This window comes from Chaetodon trifascialis, chromosome 20 (genome assembly GCF_039877785.1).
Source record: "Chaetodon trifascialis isolate fChaTrf1 chromosome 20, fChaTrf1.hap1, whole genome shotgun sequence".
In the NCBI taxonomy this organism is placed as follows: Eukaryota; Metazoa; Chordata; class Actinopteri; order Chaetodontiformes; family Chaetodontidae; genus Chaetodon; species Chaetodon trifascialis.
This window is the reverse complement of record NC_092075.1, coordinates 9,142,297-9,168,239: the sequence shown is the minus strand read 5'-3', so window position 1 is coordinate 9,168,239 and position 25,943 is coordinate 9,142,297. Positions and strand designations below refer to the sequence as shown.

The 25,943-nt window shown below is 42.5% G+C and overlaps 1 protein-coding gene across 6 annotated transcripts in view; it reads left to right on the top strand.

Annotated features, from left to right (window-relative positions):
• The window catches only part of rgs3a (regulator of G protein signaling 3a), a 114,633-nt gene that overhangs the window by 62,852 nt on the left and 25,838 nt on the right, over window positions 1-25,943 (top strand). For 4 of the 6 annotated variants that reach the window (XM_070988272.1, XM_070988271.1, XM_070988270.1 and 1 more), the window contains one exon: window positions 16,622-17,605. In XM_070988272.1, coding sequence (XP_070844373.1) covers window positions 16,622-17,605 — 984 coding nt within the window. Of the gene's footprint in view, window positions 1-1,998; window positions 2,261-4,775; window positions 4,931-16,621; window positions 17,606-25,943 lie in introns of those variants that run through there. The other 2 variants (XM_070988275.1, XM_070988274.1) reach the window with 2 other exon arrangements.

Below are 25,943 nucleotides of genomic sequence, written 5' to 3'. Positions count from 1 at the left end.
CTGACGTGTCGTCATAGCTCAGCGTAGTCATGGCTCGTCGTCTTTCTCAATGGTGTTTTATTTCTGCCTCTGCAAACCTGCTTCTAAAAGGGTTTAATGTGCGACAGAGTCGTCCGCTGGTTAGAGAGATCATCTCTCAAGAAGCTTAAATGCAGCATGCTGCTGAACTGTCAGTAAGTGGGTGGTGCCATTTTCTTCAGGTGAGGCAGTGGCAACCTTTTGTGCTCACATTTTTTACCAAAACATGTCAGGATTGCTCTTCACAGTTAGAAAATTTGGAGTAAAAAGCTCCAAAAAAGCTCTCCACTCTGTGACGCATTTGTGTGTTGAAGGAGACACATACCTGGTACAGCTATCAGTCATTTTATGTGTGAGAGTGAAACAGATCTGAAAGTTTCCTTCTTTTGAAGATAATACTGCTCCTATGTGGGTGCAAATGTCAGTAGTTTGAGCTCATACAGTATTTCTGGTATTTCAAATGCACGTAACTCTACAGTACCTTAATGTGGAGGCTTTAGTTGAGAGCGAATCATTCTCCTCTCATCTTGTTTTCTAAAATCTTTGGTTTTTGCCTGGAGCACCATCTTCTCTGGTGTCATTTGCCCCCTTTTCTCTCGTCTTCTTACACTACTTTTCAAATGTATTGCAGCCGTCAATGGCAAATAGGCAATCTTTCCCCCTCACTCTCTCTCTTTGTCTTTTTCACTGTCTACTTTCCTTCTGCTACCGTCCTCTCCCTCTCTGTGAGTTACACACACACGCACACTCACAGCTCAGTGATGTTATTCATTGTGGCCGGCAGTGTAGGATTAATTCCCTCGTTGCTCGTTAAACATTAATGATTTCCCTTTGATGGAGTGGTGTTTGGCTTTATTTTAGCTCGCCTTTAACTATTCATAACTGTGTTATATAATGGCAATTTATGCACCAGCACAGGAGCCAGTATCAATAAGAGCCTCGTGGACTCAGCCGTAAGAAGGTACAGCAGAGCATGAAATCCATTCACCGTCGGTTTTAATTACGCACATTCTTTACTTGGAAAGATGATGTTTGCTCCACTGAGTATGCAATAGAGCCGGGATAATAGTTTAATCTGCAAATAGCTGGGCTCTTTTTGACATTTTGATTAGCACATGTGTTTGATGACAGCGGTGACACTGAGAACTTTAATACATTCTGCCGCCAATTAACTGGAGGAAGCAGAAAAAAAGCTGGGAAGAGACGAAACTGGCAAAATCTAGTTTGGTTGATATTCTACTTTTTGAATGTCAATCATTACTGTGCGTCATCTGGAAATGTTTCTACGGGAATACCTTTAGCTGGGGAGACAGAGGTCTGTGCAGTGTAATTGACGGTGTTTAAAATAGCTATTTGAAAAGCCCATTATTTATTAGCACATGATGTGATTAGATAAGGCCTGATGAATAGCTTACATGGCTCCCTTCAGGTCTGATGCAGACACATGGTCATTGTAACAGACAGTTGTGTGTGTATGCGTGTGTGCGTGTGCATGTGCATGTGTGCGTATCTTATTAGGTGTGAAAGACATGGCCCTTAACATCCTGCTCTTTGATAGGTTTTGATTCAGTGCTTTGATTTGCGACAGAGCAACTTCTAAAAATAGCATGTAGAGGAAGAGACAGAGAGAGAGAGATACACACACACACACACAGAGTGAGAGAGAGAGAGACAGAGAGAGAGAGAGAGAGAGAGAGAGAGAGAGAGAGAGAGAGAGAGAGCGCTTTGGTCTCCAGAGAGTTAGTTGCATTTGATCTTTTCATAACCATCCCTCCCTCTACGTTTCTAATACATCACATATTTTCCAATTCCCCCTCTCACTCTCACACCTCCGTCTCTCCCTGATTCCATCTGTCTTCATTTCCCCTCCTTCACCAAATCCCTCTTTACCCACCCCCCCCTCTCTTTTGCACACACGTTGGCACGCACGTTATTATCAAGCTGGAAGGGGGGGGGGGGGGGGGGGGGAGCTGGGACTGCAGCAACAACACAGACAAGAAACAGAACAAGCAGGAGAAAAGAAGCCCTGACACATCCAGAGAGACGGACAGGAAAAATAATCGCATGTGGTCACACTGGATTAGCTGCCTGTGTCTGTTCGCCCCGCGCAGTGTGTGTGTGCGCGTGTGTGGATGAACTGTGCCAGCCTTTGCTCTACTCTGGGACGCACCACACACAACGACACACTTACACACATACAAAGCGAGCGAGCACACTGCGCGTCCAGATGCCTGTGTCTAAGGTAACGTGTGTCATTTTTTGGACTGGTATGAAGGTCAAACTGAGAGCTCTGTCTGGAGTCTTGTGGTGGTGTCTCTGTAGTTCGGATTAGGATTATTGTGTTTGTGCTTATTGCTGTGAATATGTTGTAAATATCCTGGCTGTGTGTGAATCTGACCGCTGGGGTGTAAATGCTGTCATACGTGAAGTTTTCACACTGCTCAATTTGTGCATCAGCGATGTTTTTCTCTGTGTTAGTTTGTGCAGGATATTTGGACTGTGTTGTTTCTGTTAATGTGTGGGCAAATGGTTGAATGTGGTTCAGTCTTCTGTTAATTTGGACTCATGTAGTTCCAGATGCAGGACATTTAACTACTTTAACACTCTCTCTGGGTGTGCTGTTGTTGCTGTCTATTTGTGTATATAATTGTATTTTTGGAGAAACTCTGCCACTGTTGACTCAGTATCAGTGTAATTGCGACACTTTGGAGTTCATGTTCTTCTCCCCTCACTAATCAGTACTGAAGCGTTCCCTCCTGTATCAGAAACCATCTTGTTTTGTGTTGAACATTTACCTCTTGACGTGTACTGTCAGTGATGGATAGTTAGACCCAAGCAGCCGTGTAGGGAGACAGCAGGTTCGTGTGTGTGAGTGAGTGAGTGTGTGTGTGTGTCTTCTACCTCTCGGTGTCAAATGTTCCTTGTCACACTGTGGAGATTAAAAAAAACCTTTCCCCTGCGTGGCAGTGAGAGGCTCTTGAGATAACAGAGTGAGAGAAAGGTGAGAGACTTGAGAGAGAGAGTGTGAATGAATGAGTGAGAGACAGAGTGAGGGCACCATGTGGTTCAATTAGACACACAGGTACAGCAGGTGCATTTGTTTGTCTAACAAATAGGTAGGTTTCCATCCAAATATAACGCAAAGTTTAACAGAATTTCCAGAAAAAGAGCAAAAGAAAATACTATTAGGAGTTGGTTCACAGAGATAAGCAGCTGGTGCCATTAAAGCACTGCAGAAGAGGATGGTGCAGCAGGAAGGGCGAAATTAAACGAGTGCCAGTAAAACCTCAAATGGTGGAGAAAAAGTGCAGAAAATGTGTTTCTGCTTATTCGTTTTGAAGAGCGGGACAGTTGGCTTCTTTGCTCAGCACAGATTTGATGTCGTCTTCAGCAATTTTTAGTCTCTTCATTGATGTTCAAGTCACGTACTTCTTCTACGTCATGATATATTTGCTAAGTCTGTTTCTTTAGCGCTTTGTGGCATTTTGCTTTTATCAATACACAAACAACTTTTGCACCCCAGCCAAGTGTTAAAAAAAAATGTTTGCGATATTCTTCCAGTGTCACTTCTTTGCCATGACTTAAAAATGTGCATAAAAACCAGTGGATGGACCTGCAGCTGCTGATGAATATTTAGTTTGTTGACGTACGTACAGATGCTGAGGGCATCTCTTATTCTTTGGTCAGATTTCCTCCTCTAAACTAGAACTTATTTGTATATATAGTGTTGAATTTTCAAGCACTGGTGGTGCCTATAGTGCAGTAGATTTCCAGTTTCACACTTTTAGGGTGTTTTATTGTTGGTTGTTTTTGTCTGAGTAACCTCTGGAAATGTAATTGCAGTTTGGAAAAACAGTAGAACCAGAAGCTGCCATCAGCCTGGCTTGGCTGAAAGTGGCTCTACCATTTCCCAGCTATCTTAAAGTGTTTAAGAAATCCTTCTCTGGTCTCTGTGGAACTAATTTCATATGCAGCCAAACAGTACATATCTATACTCATTGTTATATCTAGGAATTCAAAAGAGGAATTTCAGAAGAACTGGATTTAGAAATATGGCCACAAAACCAGGAAGTATAGTGACTTTGTCCACATTGGCAGTTATCGACCAACACTTTTTACAGCGCACACATTTCACACGTATGACCTTTCAGGCTTATGGCTGCTATTAAACAGCTGTTATGTGTTAGTGTTTCCTCTTCAGATAGGACATTTTTACAACATGCCACGGTTATTGCTCCCTATATGGTGACTGTGGCTCTGTAGCTGCATTGTGTGTGTCACGTATGCAACATGTATGTGTGTTTAAACTTGTACTACAGGTGTTTGTGTACGCTCACAATGGATACGGGTCCATTGTGTGCTTCGTGCATCCTGTGGGACCTGGCCGTAGTGCCTTAATGTCTTCACAAAGTAATGAAGGCCGTGGGTGTTGTGTGGGGGCACAAATGGACACGATCTATGTACACATATGTTTGTAGACACATCTGTTGTCACAGAGAGCAGTCAGTATAAACACCGATCACATGCATTCTCTCTGAGCTCTCACCACTCATTTGTCTCTTCTCATTATCGCAATCTCCTCCCTCTCCTTCGTTCCTTCTCCCTTGTTTGTGCAGCTTGGGAGTCTACCTTCTTAGCCTCTTGGGTATTCGCTCTCTCCCTCTCTCTCTTCCCCCTTCTCTCTCTCTCTCTCTCTCTCTCTCTCTCTCTCTCTCCCTCTCTCTCTCTCTATATGCACAGTTCAGCTGACCTAGCCCACACTGAGAGAATCACACACACCAGCCGCAGCTAGCCAGCTACAAACACTCACACACCAGTTTGCCAGAGGAAGTAGGCCACTTTAATGGGGATGTGTGGAGTGCCTGTATCTGCCTTAAGTGGATTGTAACCTGGAACTGCTTCCTCTTGCCAGGTAGGGTTTAAAAACCATCACTTTATTTCTCTTCTGTAGAGTTCATCTTCTTTTGTGGCTAACCTGAAAAGAGAGGTGTCATGCGAATGGATTTTACAGTGCTTTTCTTCAGCTTTGGAGAACAAAAGGTTTTTTTAGGGTATTCGTGCAGTTAGTTTGAGTTGCTGATATTGTGGTGCTGCTGAGGGACAGGGAGTGGTTTGGCCATACGGAGACAGAGACAAGACAGAGCGATGGGAGGAAAGATAGGAAAAGCAATAAAGGCTTATTTATCACGAGGCATCTTTATGACAGGCTCATATGAGGAGGAGATGGGTGTCAGTGTATTGCTCTCTTTGATTTATTTAACTTCTCTGTATCTATGCTTCTGTTTGTCGGATTGTTTTTTGTTTGTTTTCTTTCTTACCGCCTGTCTTTTGTTTTCCTCTGTCTCTACTATCCCTCCATCCACTTTCAGAATTCTCTTTAGTATAATTGCCCCTGTAATATCACCTTTAATAAACAAGAGTTGTGCACAGCATTTTCCCAACAACAAATTGTTTACATCCCTCTCCTTGGCACTTTTATTCCGGTCATTTCTGCTCTGGCTGTGTGCCAGTGACATGATTTAGCCCCCCACATGGCTGGGAGGAGTCGTAGGGTAAGAGCACGGGGACTGAGAGGGAGAAAGCCATGAAGACGGCATACTGTAAACCGTCTTCGAACCACGCTGAATGTGATAGAGACGAGAGCAGAGAACAAACAGAGGGACCAGAGGGGGAAAAAAACAACAGGAAGCACACTGGGGAAAATTGCTTCTCTCTTTTCCTCATTAGGGGAATTGTGGAGTTATTCTCAGAGAGAGAGAATTTGTGCTGTGTTTAGGAGTTTGTGTTGTGCCTGTTGATACACAAATAGGCAGATGATCGATAACCCAGCAAATGGTGGGTGTGTTTGAATGAATTTTACAGTGCAGTGGTGTACAGATACGGAGTGTCCTCCCCTCAGTCTTTCCCTTGTTCTTGATCAATAGTGGACAGTGTCAGTGACCCATCCCTCTGCTGCGTGCGCACACACACACACGCACGCACACACGCACACACACACACACACACACACACACACACACACACACACACACACACACACACACACACACACACACACACACACACAAGACTGAATGCTGGTCTTACACAGTCAGACCCAGCTTGAACAAATGACATGTTTGTTAAAACCTGGGAAAAACAATTTCACACACACACACACACACACACACACACACACACAAAACGAAAGACACAAATGAAGCAAAAGATAAATGCATCTTCTCTTGCAATCCTCTTACACACACACACACACACACATGCATAAGCCCTCAACCACTATCACACACACACACACACAGGCTCACACAAACATCTCTCTCCGCTCTTCCTATGAAGGCCTTTCGCAGTCTTTTTCTGTGGTCACATTGTCTTCAGCTGCCTGGCGTCACGGGGCAAGTTACGTCAATGACATTTTCTCTCTGAACCTTCAGCTTCTATCAATAATGCCTTTGCATCTTTGGATGTGACACGCTCACACACCCCCAAAAAACCCAACCCCCATCCCATTTCTCCCCTCTCCCGCTGTCACGGACTGTGGCCGGTGTCCGTGAGTGTGGAAATTCACTACTTTATTTCTTAAATGTGATCGCAACGACAAAAACGTGGGCACACCACACACACGGGCACATACAGGAAGGCTACATCACCAGCTGAAATATTAATGAGAAGAGGCGTCATGCTAATAAATTGCAGTTGACATCTGCAAGGTATTTCTGTGGCCACTGCGTTTCTTATGCGGTTCATTTAGTGTTGCTGACTTTCAGAAAATTCCTGCCATCCTGCGGCACTGCTACCTGAAATGAATAGCAGCATTGTTATAAGTGAGCTTCAGTTACATAATGATAATGTTGCAGTTGTGAGCTGAAAACCACGCTGGTTTTTTACTTCATATTGTGCCCAAATGCTCCAGTTAAAACTAAAAATCCAGACCTACACAAAAACTAGAATTCTATGAGAACATAAGACATTTTTATGATGACTCCATGCCAGTGACAGCTGTGGCATTGTGTTTTTAGGTTGTCCGTCAGTCCCAGTCTTTTGAATGCAATATCTCAGGAAGGCCTTGAGGGAATTTCTTTTGGCACGCACAGTTCACTTGAACTCAAGGATGAACTGATTAGAATTCAAAAGTCAAAGGTCAAGGTCACTGCAGTCATAAAACACTTTTTTGGCTCAAGAATTCAGATGCTAATTCTGACCAAATTTCACACAAATGTCTCACAGGATAAAACGATGAAGTCGTTTTATATCCAAAAGGTCAAAGGTCAACTTCACTGCAGCGTCATAATCTGCAAAAAACACTTTTCTGTCCATCATTCAGCATCGTAACTCAGGAACAGAAGGGATGATTGTGACCATATTTCACATTTGGTCAGATCCTGAATTGGTGACACTAATCTTGGGTGTCCACCTTGAAACTGCGCTGATTGTATTGAACTTCAGGACTGAAGACTGAAAGCATCCACGGTTTACAACCAAAGACTCTTTGCAGCAACATCCATATCTGAAGCATTGTAGTTCACCATAAGCTCATTGGTTTTGCTGACACTGAGCTTCAGGTGGTTGTCGTTGCACCATGTGGTGAAGCTCTCTGCACTCCTCTGTAAAAATAGTCTGTAAGTGAAGACAGCTTGTTTCTCACTGGAAATTATTCAATGGAATTACATGTCAGTATGGTGAAAACTTGCATTTCACCAAAATTCCTTCAAAATCTCCACTATGATATCAGTCTGGGCAGACATGGATGTAAACTGCAGCTTGACTGCTTGGCGGAAGCACACAACTGCAAGTAATTCTGGTGACTCTCTTAAGCCATTAATCTTTTGATGGCTTTTTTTTTAATGGGTCAGTTGAAAAGACTTTAATGTTCCCAGTGTTCACCTCAAATCTTGTCCTCCTGGATTTCTTTGATCCACAGACCCCCTTTTTTTTTTCACTTGCTCCCTCCATTTTCCATTTTCTCCTTCCCTTCCGGCCTGATCACAGTGGAGGGGTGTGACGTATAAACGACTATGACCGTCTCATCACTCTTCTCCCAGTGAAATCGAGGGTAAAATGGGCCGGTGCATTGCGGTGCATATAATGAGGCCATTCAGAGATTGATCATCAATATGGTCTGGCCCCTTGATGAGTTATTGGTATTACACAAACCAATAAAGGCTCTTAAATCTTCAGATGACAGATTGTTCTAGACAGCACATGTCAACACATGCCGAATACACATTTAGCTGGCGCAGACATGCACACAAATCTACAGACACACATACAATATTTCAAAGTTACAACAAGCAGAAGGATGATTATCAGACAGGAAACTGCATGACAAGCTTATCAACATACACACCTCCTCCAAATTAGACAGAACATGTGGGAGTCTGTTGTAATGTATAACCTGTGATTGCAGGAATGTAGAAAATGAACCGTGTGTTTGTGTAAGTGTGTGTGAGTTTATGTAACAACCTGTGACGTGGGTCGGAGCAAATGATTTCACTTAAGGCAAATAAACAACTTGGGTTATGTGTGTATGAAAAGGAGTTAGTGGAAAATGAGGATGTGGTTCACTTCACAAACTCCGTAGAAAACAAGTTCGCTGTCGAGGGAGATAACAAGAAGGGTCACACACAAAGGGATGTTTAGGACCTCAAAATGAATGAACGAATTTTAAATTTAGTTTTAGTTTAAGTCGGGTGGTTTAAAGTCACATTTTACTCTTTTTTTAAAGTTCGCATTTTAGTCATAAGTTGTCAGAGTATTTATATATTAAATTTGGTGTCATGTTACACTCAGTAGAACTCCAATTTGATAAATCAGCAGTTCTAAAAATGTGCAATTTGCGTTGTTCAGGCAGATGAGCGTTATCTGGGAAACGTCACATTTATTCACGTTACATGGAGCCAAAATTTATACCGAATTGTGTTAAATGTTTGCCGAATGAGTTATTGGCTGTTTATGAATCCTAAGAAATTATAAATGATCTTTCAGAAGGAGTCGATATTTACAGTTCAGCTTGGCTTCATTAAATTTAACCATTTGTGAATGGAGTAAGGCAAACAGGGCAAAGCACCAGGTTCATGGGTGGGAAGCTGTAGAGGCATCACGTCCTTACTGCGAAGCTGAAGGGAGGACATCCATACGAGGTATTGCCCTCCTCGGCAAGCAACTTGCGTGTGACCAAAAAGCAACTGTGTGTCACTTGTTTTTAAATCAGAGGAGATGGCTGTATATACAGTACCATCCCCAGATGAACATCAGAGTCAGAAGATGGACTGCCACATGTATGAAATTGTCCATTAGAAATTGGGTGAGAAGGGAAGACATACAGACAATTTAAGTAGACAGTGTAAATAAAAGGAGAGCAAGTGTGAAAGTACCCAGTTTGTTCCTATTTCTTGTTCTCACTGTGTTCATTTTATGATTCCTCTCTGGGCTATGTAAGCAGGAAGTCTTTGTCTAGATTCCACTGACCTCACATGTCCTTTGAAGAAATCAATGAGCTAAGGCAGTGGGCAAAGAAAATGAAAGAACGGGATAAACAAGAGTAATGCAGACTGATTGGGTGGAGTTACATCACCAAGGCATCCTGCCAGCCAACTTGCTGTCGTACAGATCCACCACCGAGTTAGCGAGTTGAGGCGGAGGGAGTGGCAAAGAGGAAGAGAAGAGAAAACATGTCCTTTTGCTTGGCAGTGCACAATATTTTTAACAGCATCGCTAATTGAGTTGAGACGGATTTATTAAGTTTGGACGTGGATTTGGCAAGTGTAATGGTGGAAACATTAAACCATTAATATCAGACTAAGTAGAGTGAGGTAGGGGAGGGCTTTAATGCTCTTTACTGTAATGTCTTACTTAAAAACAACCAGGGCACAGGAAATTAAAAGGAGAAAATGAAAGGAGGAAAAGGAAGGAAAGAGATGAAGATGAAAGATGACACCTTGAAATTGAGACGCGGGAGAGGTTGAGGGAAACTACGACGGCAAAGTTCAAAGGTACAGCTTTAGCTTTTGGAGAACGCACAGCACAGCTGCTCCCCTGGGATGGGTCGCTCATCACCATGGTAACTGCTAGACAAAGTTCACACGATTGTCTCTGGCTGGCTGTCCAAAGGAGTGTGTGTGTGTGTGTGTGTGTGTGTGTGTGTGTGTGTGTGTGTGTGTGTGTGTGTGTGTGTGTGTGTTCCTTTCGTTCTATCTTTATGAGAAGATTCTGACCTTCGGAATGAGATTTCTTTTTTTTTGCAAAGGAGGTCATTTGTGTCAGGCTTCATTTCTTAAAGGAGACATCTTGGAAGTAGGACTTTTGGAGGTATTCACTGCTCTCACCTTCCTCTGGGGTTCTTTTCCACCCAGTTGACATAGTTACTCCAAGCATGACTCATGAGTGAGTAATTTGGCAGTTGCCATTGGACCTTAGATAGTGATAAAGACAGGGGTTGTGTTTTTTTTTTTTTTTTAGATTTGCTAGTTGGAGTAGGCTCATTAGACCACTGAGTGCAAGGGCAACATCATTTCTATCCCTACTACATCAGTGCTGGACACAGGTAAACACATTAATACAATTTAAAGTCCAATATGTGTAGAATTTTATGTTCAAATTCAATTTGCGACATGTAAATTGTGATATATTTCTACATTTCTGGATACAGTTTCTGAACTCTGTCTCTGTAGTGATGCATTAAAAGTCTGTAACTGCAGGAAAGAAGGTCAAGGGCAGCTTCCCTCCACGGCCCAATTCAACTTTAAAAACCAAATTTCCTATTTTGAGACTCCCAAGGCTGCCAAGCATGCAAATGTATTTTATGTGCTGTTTGTGGCATATGAAAGTTGTACAGTATCTGTGTTGCACTGATTATGTCACAGGGGGAAGGGACTGACCAGTTTTCTGTAGTTTAAAAAGCATAATTTAATTGATTTTGGCCATTTCAAGGCCTTTTCCTCACTTTTTCCTTTTGTTTGACTTTTGGGAGGCTTCACAGTGGCCACATTGGGAGTCGCTAAAGTTAGCAGGATACATCCTCTGCAGACCACAAATGTCATATCACCACGATACATCAGCCACACTGTTTGTGTGACACTTGAATTTCCCAGTTCACTTCAGCATGACAGGAGTCGAATATTTCTCTCATGGAAAAATAACATTTTTTGTCTTCTGTTTTTTGGCTATTTTTGCTTTATTTGACAGATTCAGTAGAGGTCTGAGAGGAAAGGGCTGTGTTTTCTGCACATTGGACATACAGAATTGTGTAAAATAGAATAGAGAAATTCACTGTAGCTCGCTAACTCGTGGGGTAAAAATGTCAGAAGCCTCTCAGGCTGCCTCCAGGCCTTCAGCACAATCTCTAACATGATGAATCTCATCGAACACATGGAGTTAGCTTGCCAGTAAGGCATTAAATCACATCTTCTCAGTGAGCTGAATCCAATCTTTTGCTGTTTGACTCTTCGCCACACAAATGGAAAAAAACCCCCATCCATTTCCAAAATTATGTTTCAAAATTCATATTCGTACAATTCATTTGTCCTTCTTGATAGCTTATTTTAGTGACTTCTATCTCAGGGAATTATTGCCTGGAAGGGTTAGAGTTAAGTGGCGATTCGCTAGTTAGAGCGGTAATGCTGGTCGTAGCCTAATCTACAGTAAAAAACCAAGATGGACAGTTTCCAAGATTTAGTCTTCTCTCCTGCTTTATGTCTTTCTCTCTGCCCTCTTCCACTTACTCATCTCATTTCTGTGTCATTACCATTCACTGACTCCCCTCCTCCCTTCTGCTTGTCTTATCCACTTTGTCTCCGCCATCTATTCACTCTCTTACCCTGCATCCCACTCTCCCTGCCTTTTAGTGCTGGTTTTGTTTCCACGCTTAATTGAGGCAATGCCAGACATTGTATTGTGCTGAATCATTGATGACTCTGAGCCCCATTTGAGTACACGTGTATTGTGTTTGCATGTACACACGCAGCACATTAGCTTTTCATTTAGCTCTTGAAGCTCGTTCATTGAAGGGAGGATATGAATGTGGTAAATGTCATAATTGGAAAATGTTTTGAAGATGAAGACGTTTGCTGATACTTGATGTCTTTTCATGACACGAGGACAGACTAGAAAGACATGAGGGGTTAACTTGATTTTCTGTGTGTTTGTGTTTCTGTGAGCGTGAGAGGGAACAAGTGTATCTGACAGGACAGGTGGCTCCATTGTGTCTCAGTCCATATCTTCAGCAGTCAGGGTTTTATGTATGTAAGACAGGGGAAGAGAGATGGGGGTCAGCGAGGTCGAGAGAGGGAAAGAGAAACTGTGTAAATCTCCGGTCTGCATAAATGACGGACAGAAGAATAAATGTTTATCCCATTGTAAAACATTAAAAAGTCATAATTTTTCTGACAGTGACTCCCTGTCCACCATGAACAAAGAAAGAGCAGGAAAAGGAGGGCCAGAAAGGGATAAAGACTGAGGCTTTACTTCCACTTTCCTCCAAGGGGGCTTTTATGAAAGCGCACGTCATTCTAAAAATACCCCTCATACACCCAGTGCATCAGTGAGAAGCCTTGACGTCTTGGTTGTAACACTACTGTGAACCATTTGGATGGGATCACGGCGAGGTTAAGAGGGAGTTAGAAGGGAAAATGAGAGGTCTGGATCACCTTGAGGCACTTGTATATACCCATGAACATCAACACAAGCAAAGTTTATATTTGTAGCCCTGAGTCACTGCCCATGTCTCCAAGAGCTTCACTGTGGCCACAAATGGTAAATGAAACCAACACCAGCCAAACAAACAAGCAAGCAAGAGGTTTGATAAATGTCAGGTTGTGCTGCTCAGAGGAAGATCCCCTGCCAGAATGATAAGTCATCCTGAAAAATAAGATGTGAAATAAGGTGTGACCAAGGACCAATTTTTAGTTCTCCTCTTTAGGGGCTTGGAAGTTGCTTGAAATGCAGATTTGTTTGATGTTTGAGCTCCACCATCATTACCATCGCTCATGTGATATGTAACCCGTCCAGTGTGTTCTGGGTCTATCCCTGCGTCTCCTGTCGGTTGCACGTGCCCAAAAAACTTCAAAAGGGAGGAGCCCGGGAGGCATCTTTATCAGAGGTCCAAAGCACCTCAGCTCGATCCTTTTAATGCAACAGCGGCTTTTCTAGCTCCTTCCGGATGTCTGAGCTTGTTACCCATCTCTAAGGAAGAGCTCTGCCACTACACGCAGGAAATTCATATTTCATATCCACACTCTTGTTCTTTTAGTCCCTACCCAAAGCTTGTGACCATAGGTGTGGATTGGAATGTAGATCGACTGGCAAACTGAGAGCTGAGCCTGACAATGGAGCTCCCTCTTCACCGACGCAATGCCTGCATTACTGATGCTGCGGCACCAATCTGCCCGTTTGCTGAATTCTAACCTCACTGTTGAACAAGACCGCAAGATACTTGATCTCCTTTGCTTGGGGTAGCAACTCACTCCCAGCAGTCTGCCATGGCCTCAGACTTGGGGTTACAGACTCTCTTGGTGGTGTGTGCTAGAGGTCACGGTCTGACGAAGTCAGCAGAACTACATGATCTCCAAAGAGCAGAGAGGCGATTCTGAGGTGCCCAAACCGGACACTCTAAATGCATCTGCATCCTCAGATCCTGTCCATGAAGTTCTAGGACAATGATGGTGAACGGCAACTCCCAGTGATGCAATGCTTTATTGGAAGCCAGACCTTTAGCCAATATATTGTACTTAAAGGTCTTTAAGTCGTGACTGTTGTAGAGCGATCAGATATCGTTTATGTGTCTGAGAGATTAAATGGATCTGTCATTAATAAAGGCTCCAGTCAGAGCCAGCACCTCTACCCCCCACTAAAAGATATCAAGTTTCTATCAATAAGCAACAAAACTGTTGCAGTCTTTCTGCTACGTTGTTTGGGCTCATTTCAGCACCATGCCGATGCTGTAATTTGAATATGCACAACAAGGCACTGAATTACTTTCCACACGGGAAAATTGATTATCAGATGGAAGTATAATGTCATTTTCACTGGGATTCAATTCGGCTTGAATCATTTTATTATTTCTGAAACATTCCTGAAACTTTTGAAAATGCCCAACATGGGAAAATATCGGATTCCTCAGGCCCTCAGCCACCATATGATAAATAAACACATACAGGTGTTGGTGTGATAACTTAGTCTGGTCCAAGACATCAGAGTTAAAAGTTTGCAAGCGGTTATTCGTACGTGTACACAAAGACAAGAAATGAGACTGAGCAGCGTCTCGAGGTTCTCCACAGCCCACATTACAAAAATAGGAGGTCATATTGTTGCAGGAGACACAGTGACCCTAATTCCAGACCTCAGTGTCCTGTATCCAGACATACTGTATTCAGATTGTGCCTGTATCAGTCACACCATATACAAATAACCACATACATTACTTCTGCTTCTAGTCCAGGTCAATAAAAACTGATTTCTATTGACAGACTCTAATGATAGCATGTGTATTTATCTTCAGACAGTACAGATAACATTAGTTCAAGGATTGTTTTGATTGAGTTGATCTGAACAAAGCGTCCTTAAAGGTCTTTACAGAGTTCACCAATAAAGGTCGAAAGTTTAGAGGCGAGAACAATGAGAGCAAGAGTATGTGGGGAAACTAATATGAACTGCAAAAGTACACAAACAGCTTGTGAAATATCATGCGAGTTGTCTGAGAGGAGGCAGCATGATCTCCAATTAGAGCAGAGCGTCTTGTGACTGGAGCTTGTCATCATGGGTTAAGTTAGGTAGCACAAAGAGGCCCTTCATAGGAACTCTTTGCAGATTTGAAGGAGGTAAATTGATTTTACTTGTTGTAATACATTTTTAATACTTTATTAAAGTTATGCTCCTCCTTATTTCACTTTGGGAAAGAAGCTAACTTTATAAGCATTTCCTTTATTCAGCTTGATGTATTCAGCATCAGTGAAAACTTTATGATCTTCAGTCAAATTTAAAATGCAGTTCTGTGACTTTGAGTGATATTGTCCCACTCAAAATGCATTTGTAATCATCCTCCCACTGAGGGCTCTGCAAGCTTGAAGAGGTTACAGCAGCATTTAAAACCAGCAGATTTTGGGAGCTAACGCAGATAGATTGCCAAAGGCAGAGGGTGAGGACAGGCAGTGTGCTGTGTGTGCGTGCACGACACACACGTGTACATTAGCGTGTGATGGGAATATCGTGTTTGGCCCTGGGAAGTGGGTGAGGGAAGACTTGTATGTGTGTGGTCATTTGGGCTAGAGAGAGAATTACAGTATGTTGAAATGATAGGAGCACATCAGGGAGAAGATTGGTGGCTAAACAGACGTGTGGCTGGTGGCAACAGTTTGTAGCAGTAATTGCGTTAATTTCTGCAAGAGGTTCAGCTTGTTTTTTATTCCATAGTGCCGAAGGGCACGGTACCAGTTAGTTTGACAGACTAAGTGCAGCCAGCTCCAGTGTAGTATAGCAGCATGAGTGAGCAAAACAGCAATATATCACAATATGAACTCACTGGCACTGATATTGCAACGTGGTCTGTTGTAGATGAGCCAATTATCAGTCTCATGAGTGAAAATTAGCATTGAGCACGACAGTTTGTTATTCAGTTTAGTACGACCCTCAAAAGTAAATAGGGTTAGGGTTAGGGGGTTAGAATGTGAATGTGATCATTTGCTAATCCTTTTTGACATCTACTCGATTGAAAACAGTATGAAGTCAATATATTTAAAGTATTACCTCATCAGCTTCATTGATTTTTATAAATATCTGCTTATTGTGAATCTGATGCAGCAACGCGTTTCAAACGAGTTTGGACAGATGCAACTAAAGACTGGGAAAGTAGTGGAATGCTCCAAAAACACCTGTTTGGGACATTCCACAGGTAAACAGGTTCATTAGTAACAGGTGATAGTATCATGATTGGGTGTGAAAGGGGCATCCTGGAAAGGCTCAGTCGTTCAGAAGTGAGGATGGAGTGAGATTCACCACTTTGTGAACACATGATTGTACAAAGGATGTTACTACATGGGCTCAGGAACGCTTTGTAAAACAGTAAACACATTTCATTTGCAAATGATTGCATTGTTTTTATTTATGTCTTACGCAGCGTCCCAACTTTTCACAGCCTACCCTGCATGTCAGAGGCCTCCTGAGGCTCTAATTGAAATACTGGCAAATCATAATTCTTATGCTGTCATTTGCCTAGTGCTTTGTGATGCCATGGTTATAGACATTCCTGTTCCAGGAAGCATCTCATGAAAGACTCTGCTGTGCTCAGTGAGGCTTCACTGTGTAGTCCCTCTGTTGGGCAGGTCACGGCAGGACTGTCATCGCTCACTCTAACATTGTGATCTTCTCATAAGCCATAAACGTCACCCAGTCTGATCCCACGAGTCTGATCCAACATCTAGCATTACGGATGTCTCAAGGCCAAATTCAATAACTGGTGATGGAATAGTTGTGATAAGTGGATTTGCTCATGGCAACAAAGTAAATCTCAATCATGCTGAGTTAGACTTGTTAGATTTATAGACGGTGCATTAATTGTCCAAACAGATATGACTAACTGTTCTCTCTCTCTGTCTTTCTCTGTGCCCTTTTCTAGATGTTGGAGCCTAAGGTGGATGACCCCTCATGTGAGCTGGGCGGAGTAGGAGGAGATCGAGGAGGTGTGTGCCTCCACCTGCCCCCACGCAACTCTGAAGGTGAGGAAAGCAGCCTGTACCCCTCCAGCCCCTCAGAGCCCCCGACCCTGGGCAGTCCTCACCCCTCAGAGCCTCTCACCCCTCTGGATGAGATCTACATGCCCCTCGGGGGTCTGGTGGGATCCGAGGAGCGACACAAGGTGCCTCCAACTCCACCTCCTTCCACCGAGGGTGAGGATTGCAAGAGTATGGAGGAGATGGAGATCTGGAAAGAGATGAAGGATGGGGACGGCAGGAGAGTGGAAGATGAGGAGGAGGACGAGTATATGGCCAGCAGAAAGAGTCCAGGGAGTGAGGGGGAAGAGAAAGAAGGAGACGAGGAGGAGGGAGAGAGGAATGAAGAGGAAGTCAACTTAAACCTGGTGGTGTCTAACACAGATGAAGACAACGCCTCAGAGCCACCTGACACCAATGCTCCCCCCTCCTCCTCCTCATCCTCATTTGTCATCCCCGAGTTGCGCCTCGATCGCTCCTTCAGTGCCGATGCCCTCTCCTCACCCAACACTGATGAAGAAGAGTACGATGAAGATGAAGACGAGGAGTCTGAAGAGGAGGACGATGAAGACGACAGCGACGATGCCTACCTGCAGCGTAGTGACAGCAAGCGGCGCAGCATGGTGGAGGGCGCCACCTGTGAGAAGCATGGAGGCGGCGGGCTGAGCGTGCAGAATTCCCTCCGCAGGCGCACCCACAGTGAAGGGAGCCTCCTGCAGGACCCCCGCACGCCGTGTTTCACCTCCGACAACGCCATCAACTGCCTGGAGGTGGGGGGAGCGCACCACAAGGGCGGCTGGACACTCCCATCACCCAAAACCCTGAAGAAAGAGCTGACGAAGAACGGAGGCTCCATGCATCAGCTGTGTATGCTGTTCTCTGGGAGGAAGGTGAGCAGCTTCACACGTATAGAAATACAGCGCTTAGAAATGATAGAAAAGTCAGCACCTGTCATGGTTCTAACACATTTTCTGTACTTGGACAACACTGATTATGTTGTCATTTACAACAAAAAGGAAGATAAGGAAGAGACTATAAGGATTTTGAAGGAACAAAGTTATTAAAACACACACAAACATGTGCCCTAACACTGGGATTGGGTCTGTAATAATGCTCAGAGTATTTCAGTTTTTCTTTCTGAGCCTATTTACTGAGTAAAATGTATGAAACAGCTCTGTCCCCTTGAGTCTCCCAACTATTGCATCAGCAGTGGTGGGTGATGCAGGCCAAAGTGTCATTTTACTGGTTTCTGTAAAAAGGGCGACATCAAGTGGCAAAATAGAGCAAGTACATGAGAATCCTGTGGCCATAGAGTCAGGTTTACAGTGTATGACAAAATGCCAAGTGATTTCCAAGACGGGAGAATATACATGTACATAGACATTGTACATATTGGTCATGTATTGCAACTAAAGTTTTATGCCAGGACAGTCTTGTTTCTGAATATCCAGTATATTTATAGCACAAAAACATTGATTAACTGTACAACAGAATTCCTTTTCAACTATTTTCTGCTTAACTGCAGTGTAAAAATGTGTTTAAGGGGCGTTCAAGTCTCAAAACATATCAAGTATGCGGGTTTAGGATGTTAAAATATTAACTGCACAAGAAAAGGTACTTACACACCCACCCATATTTGCAGTCAATAGTCAAACCTAAGCAGTTTTCTGACTCTAATATGCTTCCACTGCACAGAACAATTACTTTTTAAAAAGTGTCATATAATCCTTTAACACACAAGGCTTAGTTGGTCAACATAAGGGTGAAACGGGACAGATTCAACTCAAACTCAGCACGGTTGCTGCTTTTCACACTCCCTCACATACTGATGCTATAAACAAGACATCCCAAAACACGACACACACTGAAACAAAGAGCCAATTAACCGAAAATATAATAGCAACTATTCATTCCTGCTTTCACACAGACTGCACATTTGTTAAACACTAACATAACCCTCATAAGAAAGCACAAAACTTTAATGTTTACATACAGGCAATGCTGTCATTGAGTACACAAAATATTGATCACAAAATTAAATTGGCAAAATACAAACTGACGTTGTGTATTGTGATAGTTGCACACGTACGCCAATATGTTCATACAATAACATCTGCAGCCGAGTGAAAAATGAGGCTGTCATGAAATTATGACTATGAATTGATTGATGGCTTTCATAGCAGCGTATTACTCATTTTCCTACCATTGTGTATTGTTTTACTGTGGCATCTTATTGCTGGGAGTCACAAGAAAAAGAGAATTCTGCCAAACGAAATTGAATATATTCATTCAATATTTGGTTCCCAAATAATTACTTTTTGAAAAGGGTTTGTGCTGCAGCAAGCACAGGCAGCAGTTGTTCTAGTTGTCCAACAGAGGGAAGCATGCATCACAGCCCGTGAGCCCAGCAGCCTCATATCTTTTCCCACTTCACTTTGGTCAAAGTTGTGTAATGAACAATAATTCTCAGTGTGACCCTGGTATGGTATGTTTACTTATTAACTGTGAAGTAATGTGTTTTATAATTTCTCTAGAATTATGACGGCTTAACTGGAATGCAGACAGGTCATCATGTCTGCAGTGATTTCAGCCAACAACACTGTTTAAAGCAGTTTTTAACGGCACACCTGCACATCTATTCCATCAGTGTACATTTGGTTGTTTCTCAAAGAGAGAAATGGAGCGAAAATAGAAGAGAGAGGACATGACAGTGATATCAGAGCTGTACAGACTTAATGATACTCAACTGACAGAGGTGATCAAGTGCTCTCTCTGTCATGGCAGACAATCAGAAACAGTGCTCCTTTTTATCTGCCTCTCCCTCCACAAGTCTGTCAGCACTCTCGGTAGCCTTAAATGGCAGTGTGTGTGAGCTGTGCAGAGGAGGAATGCAGCAGACAGGGCTGGAGCCTATTGGTCTTGGCAGATTCAAGGGTAATTTTACTACCTATTGGCGTCATGGACACAGTATCATTATTTAAAACGATCTGTCAACGTCCCCTTCACACATAAATCTTGTGACATCTCAAGATGCAGAACTTGAGTATATGTTGGTGTGTGTGTGTGTGTGTGTGTGTGTGTGTGTGTGTGTGTGTGTGTGTGTGTGTGTGTGTGTGTGTGTGTGTCCAACCTCTGACCTGGGATTACTTATATGTAACACTATGCTACATATCCGTAGTGCTCAAGTTAATTGATATGCATTCTGAAAGATGGTCAGAATTTAGACATTAGCTTCCCTGCAAATATGCCTAACCCTAACCCAGAAACGTTTTTTCTTGACTATTTTGGATTTTGTGCAAAAGTGTGGCTTTTTTTTTTCACTTGGGATCCATCAGTCAATCAATTCTAAGACATTTTGCAGCGACTTGAATGCTCAGACTTCAGTTGACTTGAAGCTTCTGGCTGAAAAAGCAGGAAATCAGAGCTGTTTGATGCATAGCACTGTGTGTGTGGTGCATCATAGAGAGAGAGGAGTGTGACAGAGGAACAGACACAGTGTGCCCCCCCCCTCCTCTGTCTCTTTCTGTCTGTCACCTCTCTTTTCTCTTGCCAGACAGTGTTTACTTGCCCTTTAACAAGCACCCACTCTGGTCCTGTCTTTCTTTCCGCTCTGCACCTTTTCCTCTCACTTGATGTGAGTTGCCTATCATCAATGCAAGGAGAGCCAAGGACAGACAGAGTGCAGGTCAAGAGAAATAATGTCAGTTTGTTTGACTAAGACATTTTTCTTAACTACCACTTAAAAGAAGCTGTGTCTTTCCTGCCACTGGCTGACTGGGTCCAAAGCTGCTAAATCAAGCCTGGTTTATGTGTTACTGTGCCATAAAGGGATTTATCCATCAAATTACAACTAATTTTAAAAAAGATTTATCGCGAAACATGCTGTAGAATGAGAAAAGTTAGTTTGATGTGTTTTATCTGTAATTGCATTGTTCAAGACTGTATCGGTCACATCAGCATCTAGATTAGGTATACTGTGACTACAAAAGGTTACTACAGAAATACCTTTGATGAAACAACTTTAAAAGGTATCACTAGCAGGTTTTGGTATTTCAATACGCAAATCGTTTGGGACCTAAAAAAAGAAGAGGTACACCACATGAATATTTAGCCTAATAGAGCTCATTCATTTGCATAGGACTTTTTCCTCTTAGTCACATCTGATAAGACCCAGTTACCAATAGACTGATTGATTGAAATTCTTCCTTGAGCATTGATATACAAATAGTACCCCCAGCCAGAGATGGCCCAGATACAGAAATCATCATCAAAAACACAATAAAAGGGGTGGTTTCTAAACATGTGTCACTTTTAAAAGATCAATCACAATACAATGGACAACAAACACCCTGATGTACAATTCAGCTAAAGTGCTGAACTGGTCTCAAAGTTCTCTATTGAAAAATACCTGGAACATCATGAAGCCCAAATCCTCGAATCACAATATACAACCCTGTTTTTCCAAAACAGGGTTTCTCCAAAACAGGGTTGTATATTGTGAAAAAAACATAAACCCCTTATCTAATTGAAGATAGCATCAAGACGACATATCAAATGTTGAATTTCCTTGTTTTTTGAAAATGATATCCTCATTTAGAATTTGATACCAGCAACATGTTTCAAAAAAGCTGAAACAGTGGCAACAAAAGCCTGGAAGAGTGGTGAAATGCTAAAAGAAAACACCTGGTGGAACATCTCAGTTAATTAGCTTAACTAGCAACAGGTTAGTGACATGACTGGGTATAAGATCTCACAGAGGCTGAGTCTCTCTGAAGGAAAGATACAGACTGCACTGGCAAATAATGCAATGTCTACAGCACGTATTTTCATTAAAAGATTCAGAGAATCTGAAGAAATCCGTGTACGCAAGGGACAAGGCCGAAAACAAATATAGACCCCGAACAGTTGAGCAGCTGAAATCAAACATCAAGCAAGAATAGGAAAACACTTCACTTTATAAATGCCAGCAGTTGGTCGCCTCAGTTCCCAAACGCTTACAGTACATGATGTTGCAACAGAGCGGTAAACATGACCCTGTCCCAGCTTTTTTCAGACATGCTGCTGGCATCAAATTCTAAACAAGGATATCGTTTTCAAAAAACAATGGCATTTCTCAGTTTCAACATTTGATCTGTTGTATTTGGGCTATTTTCAATTGAGTGTGAGGTGTCACTGTTTTCCCTATCATCATATTCTGTTTCTGTTTACACACATTTTGCACACTGTCCCAGCCTTTTTGGAAACAGGGTTGTGCACTATATAATATACAAAGCAGGTGCTCCGTGCTGCTCATTCATCAGGGTAGACATCTGCTCAACCATTTTCTCGGTGAGGCCTTAAAGCTAACTACAGAGTTCATCATCTTAATGCTCATTATCGCCCATTCCACAGAATTACAGGAGTACAGGAAGGTGTTCTTCCCCACACAGCTCTTTATCCTAAAGGGAACCAAATCACTTGTACTCCTTGCAGCATTATTACAGTATTCCCTAATTCTGGCGAAGTAGTTGTACAGGTACTTTGGGACATCATTATAGTCAACCCTGTGAGCTTGACTCATTTTAATCTTCAAAACTCTCTCTTCCTCTCTCAGCAATCTGAGGCTGATTAAATGAGCTGGAAAGAGTTGCATCCTAGAGGGAAGTTTAAGGATCAACTGCACCAGTTTATTTTGAGACATCTAATATTAGACTAACAATTGACTCCGCGTGATAAGGATGGTATGGTCTGCCCATTAAATGATGAACAGACACAGAGCACTCATTCAGCAGGATAGCATTTGATGAGAAGCCTCCTGTTAATAAAATATAACATAGCGACCACCACTAGTTAAAGAAGAAATGAGGTCAACAAAGAATTTAGTAATAACGGCGTTTAGGTTGTAAAACACAAAAATGGAAATTTAAAGAAATGAAAGTTTGTTGCTTAATTGGAACTTAAGAAAAAAAAAACTCATTTCCATCAGAAGACAATGAGAGGCATGCTGTAAATAGCCATATAAGACAAAACCGCTGCATGTTCTTTCCAATCGGACCATTAAATTAAACTCCCATCTTGCTGTCCAACCCTTAAATCCTCCCTATTTTTCCAGACATCACACCATCCATCATCTTGTTTCAGTTTGTGAAAGTGTTGCACCCGCACAGATGCTGTTGCAACACACACACACACGTGTGGATCCAATCCCAGCGCTTTTGGCTTAAGTGGGCCGAACATTTTGTTTATGGGGTCTGAATGTTTGTTTGAAATCTGGATAAATATCGACTGTCTGTCCAGACGTGGGGGGCAAACAGTTTGAATGTGTTTACTGATGGTTGTGTGAAGGCTTACATTCTGGTGTTGTGGAGGGAAGGATAAAAAGGACACACATGAGGCATAGTATAGAGTTAAGCATGCATTCAGACTTGGAAACAGGTGTGCTAACAGGTGGTGTTTCCTGTGCACACTCACACACTCTCAGAAAGATAAATAGAGTTGGTATGTTGGAATGCACGCCTACAGGATGAATCAGAATGGCTGCAGAAATGGGTCAGGGGGAGTTCCAGCCAGGTACATTAGCACAGAACACATCTACGATTCCCGGGGGGGTGGGGGGGTGGGGGGGGGCGGGGCTTTGTTGAAGACCACGAGGAACAAAATGAAACAGAACTGGAACATTTACTTCTACCCTTCATCACTTCTATGTCATCACTCCTCTATCATTTTTATTACACAGTCTAGATATTAAAGCAGTAAAAGCAATAGTTTCTAAATTGTGGCAACAAGAGGGAGGTGAAATCTCTTGTGTCGCTTGAATGACGTTCAAAATTAAACACTCAAGCAGTCAATTCCCTTTAGTGTTGGTGCATCGCAGATACATTCAGCCCATCTGTTACATCTGCCACTGCACAACTAAATTAATGTTCTCATGTAAGTTAAATATTGCTGCTTTAACCTGGTCATAAGCAAGGATTGAAACAGGGGAAATACATTATTTAGACTGCTGTCAACTACAGGAAACACTGCATATTATGATGATTTTTTTAGGCTAAAACAAGCAGGCTGAACACTGCAGGATGATCTAATACTAGGCAAACATTACACACAGCCTTGTCTCATTTAAATGGCCCACCTTGGCCCTTAAATATCAAATAGATCCTATACAAATAGTGTGTGCCATAATTTAGCCTACAATAGACTTGAAGAGCCAATAATAAGGTGTTTTTCCTTATGAAGATACCTTTTAGAATAGCATACTGTATATATGTTGGGTCAAGTGTCCCAAAATGAGTTTGGAAACATTTTTGGATACCTTCAGAGTATAGTGTCTTCCATTTCCTGGACCTCCACTGAATGTCCACTGCACTTTGAGAAGCAGGATAAACAGCAACAGGAACCTCAACGTGCTATTTTCGACCTGTGTACAAAAATGTTAGTAAACTTTGTGTACTGTTAAGTCATCTTAAAGTATGTCTATGCCTTCAGCGGTCTTCCAAGACAAAGCTATTAGTGCTGACCTCTCATTATTCTCCAGGCACTAATGTGCACGATCCTCGTAGTTTAGCTAATCTTAGCTCGAAGGTTATAGTGTAAAAGAGGCACAGCGCTTGCTGATAACACGACTGGGATGCATAGCTCACGTGTCAGTACACATGACCAGAGCTAATAATAGCATGTTTTTTAGTGAATGAGCTGGATAAGATTTTCGAGGAAACAGTTTAACAATACTACATAAATATGAGAGCCGGTCTCGTCCTTTCCCTGTAGAGCCAAGGTGTAGAATCAGCACGTATCCTGTGACAGCGCTGTGACACACTGAACGGACAGGACTGTCGAAAAACAACATGGTTTTCTTCTGTTTGGATATACAGTAGGTGGCCTGGAATGGACAAAAGGTCCCCCAGGGTTCAAATCCATGAGAGACGGAGCCAGGCTCGATATGTCCACTGAAATGCTAAATGAGTAACATGTAAATATTTACCGAGCGGACTGGACAAGCTTTCAGGACAGTCAACAAAGTGTCCAGTCACCCAAGAATGTATTGACAAAAATGTGAATGAACTGAACTGATGTTTTTCAGTCTGTGGTGATTTTCTTTACACTGTTTACAATGAAATATCCGTCCGTCCGTCCGTCCGTCCGTCTGTCCGTCCGTCCGTCCGTCCGTCCGTCCGTCCGTCCGTCCGTCCGTCCGTCCGTCCATCCATTAGTGAGTCCTTTGCAAGTCTGTGACATAACTAAGACACATTACACAACCAAATGGTCCTCTCACATTCTCTTCCCATTATTCCACACAACTCTCCAATCTTGTTATTTACAACCTTGGCTCGAACAGTCTCAACACATTATAAGAAATTATGGCGCTTTTAAACCACACACACACACACACACACACACACACACACATTCACACACATTTGTGTTTCCTTCACTTTTGGGGACATTGCATAGACTTAAATGCCTGGGTCTTACCCTCACCCCCTAACCCTAAGCTTTACCCAAACCTTAACCTAAACCTAACCTCAGCCAAGGTCTTCATGATCAAATGTAATGATTCACCTTATGGGGACATGTGTTTTGTCCCCATAAGGGTGGTCAGTCCCCACAGTGTGACTGTGTAAACAGATTTATGTCCCCACAACATGAGCAATACTTGTTCACACACATGCACACCATGGCTACAAGCTTTCAAATAAAGCTGGCTTTTGGTACCTAGTTAGTTAGCATTAGCTAATTAGCTTATGTTAACACTGTGAATTGGTGGGAAACTCAATCTTGAGCTCACTTGTCTCAAAACAGGAGCCCACATGGTGGCTATGTATAGATAGATAGATAGATACTTCACAATGTCATATAATGCTAAAAGAAACAGGCTAAAGAGGCTAAAGTTTTCATTATTATTAGTGTATTGCAAAAAACCTGTTAGCCCTAGTATTGTCATATAATGTTGTAAATAAAAATGTGTGTTATGTTAAACTAATTGCTCTAACATAGCTCTGTTTAGATGCGTACTAAACATAAACATACTTGGAGCAAACAGCACACAGGTTAGATTTGTGCTTTATTGTTTCACTTTTACAAGAGGAAAGACACCCGCCTTCATCTCTTTAGTTACGGGGTATCATTCTTATTAGAGGTCCACGTTCAGCTCTTCAACATGTGGTGGAAATCAAAGCTCAATAGGCCTGTCATGCCTAATTACACTTGCTAAACTGTCATTGGTCAGTCGCTGTTCAGGGGAGGGGTCTG